Below are 10,827 nucleotides of genomic sequence, written 5' to 3'. Positions count from 1 at the left end.
CCCACCGCCTGCCGGGCCGTGGGCCGGGGTCTCCAGCCGAAGGGGGTCCGCGTCAAGGAGGTGGCGGACTTCAAGGTTTACACCAAGGGAGCCGGCACTGGCGACCTCAAGGTGGCCCTCAAGGGACCAAGTAAGTTTGGGTTTTTTTCCGCCTGAGAAGGGACCTTGGAGGTCATCTAGTCCAACCCCCCGCTCAGGCAGGAAGCACTATACCGTTTCAGACAAATGGCTGTCCAGTCTCTTCTTAAAAACTTCCAGTTGCATTCACCGCTTCTGGAGGCAGGTTGTTCCGCTGATTAATTGTTCTCACTGTCAGGAAGTTTCTCCTTAGTTCTAGGTTGCTTCTCTCCTTGGTTAGTTTCCATCCGTTGCTTCTCCTGCCTTCAGGGGCTTTGGAGAATAGAATAGAAAATAGAAAATAGAAAATAATAGAAAATAGAAAATAATAGAAAATAATAGAAAATAGAAAATAGAAAATAGAAAATAGAAAATAGAATAGAATAGAAACAGAGTTGGAAGGTACCTTGGAGGTCATTTAGTCCAACCCCCTGCTCAGGCAGGAAACCCTATATACCTATACCATTTCGGACAAATGGCTGTCCAGTCTCTTCTTAAAAACTTCCAGTGTTGGAGCATTCACTGCTTCTGGAGGCAGGTTGTTCCACTGGTTAATTGTTCTAACTGTCTAGAAGTTTCTCCTTAGTTCTAGGTTGCTTCTCTCCTTGATGAGTTGCTTCTTGTCCTGCCTTCAGGCGCTTTGGAAAATAGAAATAGAATAGAATAAATAGAATAGAATAGAATAGAATCAGAGTTGGAAGGGACCTTGGAGGTCATCTAGTCCAACCCCCTGCTCAGCCAGGAAAACTCTATACCATTTCAGACAAATGGCTGTCCAGTCTCTTCTTAAAAACTTCCAGTGTTGGAGCATTCACAGCTTCTGGAGGCAGGTTGTTCCACTGGTTAATTGTTCTAACTGTCAGGAAGCTTCTCCTTAGTTCCAGGTTGCTTCTCTCCTTGATGAGTTTCCATCCGTTGCTTCTTCTCTTGTTGTAAGTCAAGGACTATCTGTAATCGAATTATTGTCTGGAAGTATAAAGCCACATCTTTTTTTAAGCTGAAAAAAAGAGAGAGAGGTACCGCTGCTTTCCTAAGTGGCTACAAAGACGCAGAAGTCCGATCCTCCACTAGGGATCTCCCAGTGGTCTTCTTTCCTTGCTTAGCAATGCTTCAAAAGGAATGCTCGCTTGTTTATGGTACAAAGTTGTTGTGTTTTTCACCCCAGAAGGAACAGAGGAACCGGTGAAGGTACGAGAGATCGGTGACGGGGTTTATGAGTGTGAATATTACCCCAAAGTGCCTGGAAAGTATGTGGTGTCGATTACCTGGGGCGGTCACGCCATTCCTAGGAGGTAGGCCACTCTGCAAGAGCAAATATGGGGTGGGGGGAACTTGGCTCTTTAAGGACCTCCAGCCAGGAGTATCTGTGAAGGGTATGTGTCAAAAACGCCCAAGGAGAACCACAACCACACAATTGAAGCCCAGACTTACACTGTCTCTAGTGCAATGTTCCTCAACTGTCCCTGAATTGGAAGGGAGCTTAGAGGTCATCTAGTCTGGCCCCCTGATCAGGGTAAGATCTGGTGGACCAGCTGCCACAAAATGGCTATCCACATTTCCCGCTAAAGAGGATTTGGCCCCAACCAGGTCTATTTGGTTTGACAAACTGTAATTTTTAATAAGCCGGGTTTAGCATAACGTGTGCATCCAGACACAGTGTGTTTTTATTCTCCGGGCTGGTGTTTCTCTCAACCTTGGCCACTTTGAGACGGGTGGACTTCGGCTTCCAGAATTTCCCCACTCGTCCTTAAGGCTGCCAAAGTTGAGAAACTCTATTCTAGTGGCAGTGAGTTCCACATGTTATGCTCAGGTGCAAAAACCTGATCCAAATGGCTGGCTGGGGAGGCAACTTGACAGAGGCCTCTGGGCGAATTCAGAGGAGGAGTTTCCGGTTTGCGGGATGCATCTAGAAATTGTTTATATATATATATACATACAATTTCTTAAGGCTGACTTTCATGCCTTAAAACAAGACTAGAACTCACCGTCTCCTGGTGATTGGCCCAAAGTCACCCAGCCAAATTTCAAGCTTAAAGTGGAACTAGAACTCACTACCTCCTAGTCATTGGCCCAAAGTCACCCAGCCGGCTTTCGTGCTTAAGGTGGGACTAGAACTCACTGTCACCTGGTTTCTAGCTTGGTGCTTTAACCACTAGACCCAACTCTTCCTTTCTTCTTTCTCAGTCCCTTTGAAGTGCAGGTGGCCCCTGAAGCTGGGTTGCAGAAGGTCCGGGCTTGGGGCCCCGGCCTGGAAACGGGCATGGTGGGCAAGTCCGCTGACTTTGTTGTGGAGGCGATTGGCACCGAAGTGGGCACGCTAGGTACGTAACGCTTGTGTCTTCTCGCCCGACCCCCTGCTCGAGCAGGAAACCCTGTGTAACATTTTCAGACAAAGGGTTGTCCAGTTTTCAGCGTTGGAGCATTGACAACTTCCGGTGGCAAGTTGTTCCACTGGTTCATTATTCTAACTGTCAGGAAATTTCTCCTTAGTTCTAGGTTGCTTCATGGCCAGTTCTGGTCTAAAGGGTGACAGCCCCCCACCCTCCCTCTTTCATCCTTGTCTGCTCTTCCCAGGGTTCTCCATCGAGGGTCCCTCGCAGGCCAAGATCGAGTGTGACGACAAAGGAGACGGTTCGTGCGACGTGCGATACTGGCCCACTGAGCCGGGCGAGTATGCCGTGCATGTGATATGCGATGATGAGGATATCAAGGACAGCCCCTTCATTGCCCACATCCTGCCGGCCACCAACGAGTACTTCCCCGAGAAGGTCAGCCTCTCCGGGCTCCCGGCTCCATCCTGGGGTGGTGGTGGTGGGGGGGTCGTCCAGGCGCTGTTGGGCTGCTGGGCTGAAGCTGGTCCCCATCCCACCCCGTCCAGGTCAAGGCCTTCGGTCCCGGGCTGGAGCCGGTGGGCTGCATTGTGAACAAACCGGCCGAGTTCACCATCGATGCCCGAGGAGCCGGGAAAGCAGCGCTCAAGATCTACGCTCAGGTAAGGCAGGGAGGGGTCCCGGCCTGGAGGCCTTGAAGCCTTTATTTTATTAATAAAATAAAATAAAATAAAATAAAATAAAATAATATTTATTTTTTTATTTTTTTTTATTTTATTTTATTTATTTTATTTTATATTTTATTTTATTTTTATTTTATTTTATTATTTTACTTTATTATTATTTTATTTTATTATTTTATTATTTTATTTTACTTTACTCTATTATTTTATTTTACTTTACTTTATTATTTTATTTTACTTTACTTTATTTTATTTTATTTAGTATTTTATTTTATTAATATTTTACTTTATTATTATTTTATTTTCTTTAGTTTAGTATTTTATTTTATTTTATTAATATTTTACTTTATTTTACTTTTTTATTTTACTTTATTTTATTTTTTATTTTATTTTATTCATTATTCTACTCTATTTTATTTTATGTTTTATTATTTTATTATATATTTACAGTACATTCTGAGTGTATTATTTTTATAAGCAACTCAAGGTGGGGAACATTACTCCTTCCTCCTCTCATTTTCCCCTATAATAACAGTACTATGAGGTGGTCTGAGCTGACTGGCCCAAAATCACCCAGTTGGCTTTCATGCCTAAATAGGACTAGAAGTCCCATTCACCTGGTGATTGGCTCAAAGTCACCCAGCTGGCTTCCATGCCTAAGGTGGGACTAGAACTCACCATCTCCCAGTTTGTAGCCTGGTGCCTGAACTACTAGACCAGGGGTCTTCAAACTTGACCCTTGTATGACTTGTGAATTTCAACTCCCAGAATTCCTCAGCCAGGCACGCGTGCCTGGCTGAGGAATTCTGGGAGTTGAAGTCCACAAGTCATAAAAGGGCCAAGTTTGAAGACCCCTGTACTAGACCAAACTGGCTTGAAGAAGGCACCTCAGGATCTCTCCTAGTGTCCTGAAGTGATGACACTTCAACCTGGGCAATGAAGTCACCTCTACTCAGGAGCCTCAGGATGTGCCCAAGAACTCCTTTAACCATCCAGGAGTAACTTAGGAGTTGGTTTTCACCCAAGGTACGTCTCTTCCTAGGATGCCGAAGGCGTTCCCATTGACGTCAAAGTCAAGGACAATGGCAACGGGACCTTCTCCTGTGTCTACGTCCCCACCAAGGCCATCAAGCACACCCTCATCATCAGTTGGGGAGGAGTGAACATCCCCAAGAGTCCGTTCCGGGTGAGTGACTCCGGAGTGGAGAAGCCTGTTGGTGGGTTCTTGGCCATCTTCTGTTGATGGCCCTTTGGGGAGCAGGGAGGAGTGTCAACCCATGCACGGACAAGTAGGAGATCCTGGGCCAATCTTCTGCTGGAGCTTAGAGATGGGAAGGTCTCTGTCCAAGCCTGTGTAGGCCACCAACTCATCCAGTTTCTTCTCACCATCACACTCGTCTGGCTTAGTCTGTCTCCAAACTTGGATGAAGGTGATGTAGAACAACACAACTAGTGGTCAACCAGGACCCGCTGAGCAGAAGCTGGAGACCACAGAGATGGAGACACTGTCTCAGGAGAAGGAGGTGTCCTGATTGACAGGCCTTAGTGGGCCAGGCACACACAATTTTTCTAAATGGTTTGAGCTTTCTTAGAAGGAATCTATAACACGGTCCTTACTGGGTACAGGTAGTCCTTGACATACGACCAAAACGGAGCCCAGGATTGATGGCGCTAAGTAAGAAATGTGTTAAGTCAGCAATGGGGTTGTTAAGCGATTCCGTCTTCTCCCGTTGACTTTGCTTGTCAGAAGATCGCAAAAGGGGATCCTGGGATCCCGGGACACTGCAACCGTCATAGATGTGAGAGGGTGGTCCGGTGTCGGAATTTAAATCATGCGACCACAGGGATGTCGTAACGGTCGTAAGTGTGAAAAACAGCTGTAAGTCCCTTTTTCCAGGGCTGTTGTAACTTGGAACGGTCACTAACTCAACTGTTGTAAGTCAAGGACTGCCCTGCACACATCAAATGTTTGAATTCTGATAAATATGTTTCAAAAAATGCGGGTCACGTGACTGGGGACGCCGCCATACTTGTAAGTTTGAGGACAGGTTGTAAGTCATAAGCCGTGGTAACTACGAATGGTGGTTAAGCAAACGGGTAAGTCAAGGACTCCCCGTGGTCCATTAGGATTCCACGATTCCGTTGTGCTTCTCGTACGTTCATCTACTTTTCTTCTCTCTTCCCAGGTGAGTGTCGGAGAAGGTAGCCACCCCGATAAAGTCAAGGTCTACGGTCCTGGAGTCGAGAAGACGGGGCTGAAGGCCAACGAGCCCACCTACTTCACCGTGGACTGCAGCGAGGCTGGCCAAGGTGACCCCCAACTCTGAGAACATGTGGGAGGGTCAGAGATAAAGCAAACCACAAACGTCAACAGAAGAACAAAGTTGGAGGGGACCGTGGAGGTCTTCTAGTCTTCTAGTCCAGCCCCCTGCTTGTCCAGAAGAATCTCAGGGCGCTTCATCCTGTTGGGTGCCGAGACCCTCCCCCCCCCAGATTTTGGCTATGTCTGGAGCAGAGGTGCCCAAGTTTTCTTCCCAAACTCTTGACCTTCAATCCCATTTTTGCTTTGTAGGAGACGTGAGCATTGGCATCAAATGCGCCCCTGGGGTGGTGGGCCCAGCTGAAGCCGACATCGACTTTGACATCATCAAGAACGACAACGACACCTTCACTGTGAAATACACACCCCCAGGTCCCGGGCGTTATACCATCATGGTGCTGTTTGCCACCCAGGTAAGGCCCACGGGTGCCAAGGGACTGCCCAGCCTGGGAGCCTGTACATGTGCCAGAGGTGGCCACAGGTCCATTGATTTGGATCAGAACTTTTGGGTGACTGAGGGTTCCTCTTTTGCTTGTCCATCGCCGAGTTGCATGACTTCGTGGCCAGTTCGGTCTAGTGGTTATGGCACCAGGCTAAAAACTGGGAGAGGGTGAGTTCTAGTCCTTCCTTAGCCATGAAAGCCAGCTGGGAGACCTTGGGCTAATTACCAGGAGACGGCGGGTTCTAATTCCACCTTAGCCAGGAAAGCTGGCTGGGTGACATTGGGATAATCGCTGGGAGATGATGAGTTCTAGTCCTGCCTTAGGCATGAAAGCCAGCTGGGTGATTTTGGGCCACTCACCAGGAGACGGTGAGTTCTAGTCCTGCCTTAGGCATAAAAGCCAACTGAGTGACTTTGGACCAATCACCAGGAGACTCACCGTCTCCTGAGTGGGCCAATCACCAGGAGACGGTGAGTTCTAGTCCCGCCTTAGGCATGAAAGCCAGCTGGGTGACTTTGGGCCAATCACCAGGAGACGGTGAGTTCTAGCTCTGTTTTAGGCACGAAAGTCATTTGGGTGACTTTGGACCAATCACCAGGTGTCAGGGAGTTCTAGTCCCGCCTTAGGTATGGAAGCTGGCTGAGTGACCTTGGGCCAATTGCTGGGAGACGGTGAGTTCTAGTTCTGCCTTAGCCACGAAAGCCGGCTGGGTGATTTTAGGCCACGTATTTATTTTAAGAGAAAAGGAGGCAGAGCTGGGCGTGTGGAGCTAAGTGTACTATTAGCCTAGAATTGTTACAGTCCCACAAATGATCGAAGTCCAGACCCTCTTGAATTCCATTGATCCTTCCCGGGCGCCGATTTAGCACTGACCTTGAGTTGACCGAGTCCTTGTGGGCAGGCTTGAGCGAGACATCTTCTGAACCGCAACTTCATGATGTACGGTCCTGATCCTTTGTGCCTGACATCACCCATGGAGAAAGAGCTGATGAACCAAGGGATAGGTCCTCCCTTCCGGGTTATGTGCCCGTCCTGGTACCCTGTTCCCTGATTCCTCTCTTCTTCTGGGTCCCTGCAGGAAATCCCCACCAGCCCTTTCCACATCAAGGTGGACCCCTCGCACGACGCCAGCAAAGTGAAGGCAGAGGGGCCTGGTCTCAATCGGACGGGTGAGTGATCCCCAAAAGTATTTATGTGGGGTGAAATTGCACATACCCGCCTAAGAGAATAGCGGAGTTGGAAGGGTCCTTAAAGGTCTTCTAGTCCAACCCTTAGCTCAAGCAGGGCACCCTTTACAATGTCTGACAAGTGGTTGTCCAGTCTCTTCTTAAAAACCTCCAGTGATGAAGCTTCCACAACTTCTGGTGGCAAGCTGTTCCACTGGTGAATTGTCTTCACTGTTAGGAAGTTTCTCCTTAGTTCCAGGTTGCTTCTCTCCTTGAGTAGTTTCCATCCATTCTTTCTTGTCCTGCCTTCAGGCGCTTTGGAGAATAGGTTGATCTCCCCTCTTTTTTGTGGCAGCCCCTCAAATACTGGAAGATGCTATTATATCACCCCTCTTTCAAAGAGGGTGCAAATTTTGGCTCCGCGGAAAAAGCCAGGCTTTTTTCAATGACATTTTCAGAGATGGATGGGGTCTCCAGCCGGGAATTGATTGAAAAAGTAGCTCCACCTAGGTGGATCCCTGGAGATGTGGCTGCCACGCCGTGTCTCCTGCAAGCCAGGGAAAGGGGAGAGCTGATCTCCCTTCTTGATGCTTCCTCCCCAGGCGTGGAGGTCGGGAAGCCCACCCACTTCACCGTGTTCACCAAGGGAGCGGGCAAAGCCAAGCTGGACGTCCACTTTGCCGGTGCCACCAAGGGTGAGGTGGTGCGTGACTTTGAGATCATCGACAATCACGATTACTCCTACACGGTCAAATACACAGCTGTGCAGCAGGTGAGCGAGGGTCTATTTCCAATGGCCTCCTGGATGGTCCTTCAAGCTAGGTGAACTTCACCCCAGGTCACCTTCTCATTTCCTTGATCGGCCTCCTAGGAACTGTCTTGACTGTCTGCGGAACAGGCTGCCACTTGAAATCAAGAGATGTCCTTTGCTGGAGGCCTTCCAAGAGAGGCCGGAGGGTCATCCTCTAGTGGACCTCACAGCGAGCAGCGGGTGGGATGGGACCTTCTCTCTAGGCCACGGGGTGACCTTGAGATAATCACTGAGTGATCTTGGGATAATCACTAGGACACGGGTCAGCAACCCGCGGCTCTGGAGCCTTCTCCTGCGACTTCCAGCCTCCTCCACTATTTGCAGAGAGAGAGAGACAGAGACAGAGAGAGGCACTTACGCTTCTCTCTCTCTCTCTCTCTCTCTCTGTGTGTGTGTGTGTGTAAAAAAAGAGAGTGGCCTCACGCTGTTCTCGGACAAGCTGACAAGCTTATTGGGTGGGGCTCCTCCCTTTGCTGCATTTCAGCAGGAAGCAGGAAGCAGGAAGCAGCAGCTCTCTCTCACTCTCTCTCTCTCTCTGGTGAGCAGAAGATCAGAGAGGGAGGGAGACAAAGAGAGGAAGAGAGAGGGAGGGAGGGAGAGAGAGAGAGAGAGAGAGAGAGAGAGAGAGAGAGAGAGAGAGAGAACATGCATAGCAGCCTCTATTTCTTTTTAATTAAACTCTTCAATGAAGCTCTCCCCTTTGCGCGCATATGCGCACGCACAAGTTTTACGGCTCCCACTGTTTTCTTTTCTCTGGGAAATGGGTCCAAGTGGCTCTTTGAGTGCTTAAAGTTGCCGACCCCTGCTCTAGGCAACCTGACAAATGTCCCGGTAACCCCTCACCCACCTTGCAGTTTTTGAATGACCTTACAAAATGTATTCCTGTTCCCACCAACCAGGGAAACATGGCGGTGACGGTGACCTACGGCGGGGATGCCATCCCCAAGAGCCCCTTCCCAGTCTATGTGGCCCCCCCTCTGGACCTCGGAAAGGTCAAAGTGCAAGGACTCAACAACAGTAAGTTTGACCTCGAGTCTACTTCTTGGGTGCGGCTGAGTTGAAAGGGTTGTTCGAGTTGTGAGTTGTGGTTGGAAACGACCAGGCTGGAGGGAGGAGGAGTCAAATACATCATTGGTTTGGGGTCTCTACACCCCCATCAGAGACCTAAACCCAGCCCCCCCTCCCACATTGAAGTCTGTTGACTCTTATCTGGGGCCAAATTGCCAGTTCAGATTTTTGTAGTCCTCAATTTAATGACAGTTCATTTAGCGCCCGTTCAAAATTACAACGGCACTGGAAAAAAAATGACTTGCGACCATTTTTCATACTTACGACCGTTGCGGCATCTGGTGATCAAAATGAAGATGCTTGGGAACTGACTCACATTTATGATGGTTGCAGCATCCGGGGGGTCATGTGACCCCGTGTTATGACTTTCTGATAAGCAAAGTCAGTGGGGACCGCCAGATTCATTTAGCAACTGAGTCACTAATTTAACAGTCGTAGCAATTCACTTAACAACGGTGGCCAGGGAGGTCGTAAAATGGGGCAAAATTCACTTAACAAATGTCTCACTTAGCAACAGGCGTGTTGGACTCAATTGTGGCTGTACATTGAGGACTCCCTGCACAAGCTTTGCCGTGACACAGCCGAGTGTGCATTGATGTGCATTGTGTGTTTATACTGCATTCTAACCATGGTGCTACCAGTGGTCCATCTTGGTAGAATTCAGTGTGCTTCCCTCTCCTCTCCTGCCCATGCGCAGAGGTCGATGTGGGTCGGGACCAAGAATTTACCGTCAACACGCGTGGAGCTGGTGGCCAGGGACAGGTGGATGTGAAGATCAGCTCGCCCTCCCGCCGGCCGATTCCGTGCAAGATAGAGACAGGGGCCACCAACGATGTCCACTCGGTGAAGTACATGCCGCCCGAAGAGGGTCCGTATAAGGTGGACGTCACCTACGACGGGAACCCGGTGCCCGGAAGCCCCTTTGCCGTCGAGGCCGTCATGCCCCCCGACCCAACCAAGGTCAGCTCCAGCTGGATCCTCAGTGCTGCAGGCTGTTGAGGGGTTGGGGGTGGGGGCTGAGATTGCCCTGGGGGTGGGTGGGAACTGGGTTAAGATTCTGATCCCTTCCCGCAGCTTCTTTCTTTTTAAGGATAACTTTATTAAATTTTTAAGGAAGAGAGATAAAAATGATCAGGGTGAATGAAAGAGAAAAAAGGCAGGCAGGCAGGCAGGAAGGAAGGAAGGAAGGAAGGAAGGAAGGAAAGAAGGAAGGAAGGAAAGGAAGGAGAGACAATGAAAGAAAAAACAGAAAGAGAAAGGACATAGCGAAAAAGAGGGAGAAAGAAAGAAAGAAAGAAAGAACACACAGAGAAAAAGATGGAGAGAGAGAGAAAGAAAGAAAGAAAGAAAGAAAGAAAGAAAGAAGAGAGAGTGAGAAGGAGAAAGAGAATGAGAATGAAGCCCAAACTGCAGAAAAAAATTAGCCAATCACCAGGGACCTGTGAATTTTAGTCCTGCCTTAGGCATGAAAGGTGTCTGGATGTCTTTGGACCAATCACCGGGAGACGGTGAGTTCTAGTCCCGCTTTAGGCATGAAAGCCAACTGGGTGACTTTGGCCAATCACTAGGAGATGGTGAGTTCTAGTCTCACCCGTGGCATGAAAACCAGCTGGGAGACTTTGGGCCAATCACCAAGAGACTGGGAGTTCTAGTCCAAACAAACAAGCAAGCAAGCAAAGAAACGATGAATGAATGAATGAATGAACGAACGAACGAATGAACTGAAAACATTCCTCCCTTGTCCTCTGCTAGGTGTGTGCCTATGGGCCTGGACTGAAGGGGGGTTTTGTGGGAAAACCAGCCCCTTTCACCATCGACACCAAAGGAGCTGGGACGGGAGGGCTGGGCCTGACCGTGGAGGGTCCCTGCGAAGCCAAGATTGAGTGCCA

General features: G+C 48.9%; 1 protein-coding gene across 1 annotated transcript in view; it reads left to right on the top strand.

The window, feature by feature from the left end:
* Window positions 1-10,827, top strand: part of LOC107298381 (filamin-C) — a gene marked incomplete at its 5' end in the record, with an annotated part of 60,535 nt that overhangs the window by 11,601 nt on the left and 38,107 nt on the right. The window contains 13 exons of the mRNA XM_015827756.1: window positions 1-130; window positions 1,283-1,409; window positions 2,302-2,438; window positions 2,692-2,885; window positions 2,996-3,109; window positions 4,173-4,316; window positions 5,317-5,440; window positions 5,703-5,863; window positions 6,972-7,062; window positions 7,662-7,831; window positions 8,770-8,887; window positions 9,636-9,898; window positions 10,691-10,827. The exon at window positions 1-130 is cut by the window's left edge and continues 7 nt beyond it; the exon at window positions 10,691-10,827 is cut by the window's right edge and continues 461 nt beyond it. Of these exons, the coding sequence (XP_015683242.1) occupies window positions 1-130; window positions 1,283-1,409; window positions 2,302-2,438; window positions 2,692-2,885; window positions 2,996-3,109; window positions 4,173-4,316; window positions 5,317-5,440; window positions 5,703-5,863; window positions 6,972-7,062; window positions 7,662-7,831; window positions 8,770-8,887; window positions 9,636-9,898; window positions 10,691-10,827 (1,910 nt within the window). The remainder of the gene's footprint in view (window positions 131-1,282; window positions 1,410-2,301; window positions 2,439-2,691; window positions 2,886-2,995; window positions 3,110-4,172; window positions 4,317-5,316; window positions 5,441-5,702; window positions 5,864-6,971; window positions 7,063-7,661; window positions 7,832-8,769; window positions 8,888-9,635; window positions 9,899-10,690) is intronic.

Source organism: Protobothrops mucrosquamatus, unplaced genomic scaffold, assembly GCF_001527695.2.
Source record: "Protobothrops mucrosquamatus isolate PMUCROS unplaced genomic scaffold, P.Mucros_1.0 scaffold3931, whole genome shotgun sequence".
Taxonomy (NCBI): domain Eukaryota; kingdom Metazoa; phylum Chordata; class Lepidosauria; order Squamata; family Viperidae; genus Protobothrops; species Protobothrops mucrosquamatus.
This window is presented reverse-complemented; position numbering and strand designations above follow the sequence as displayed.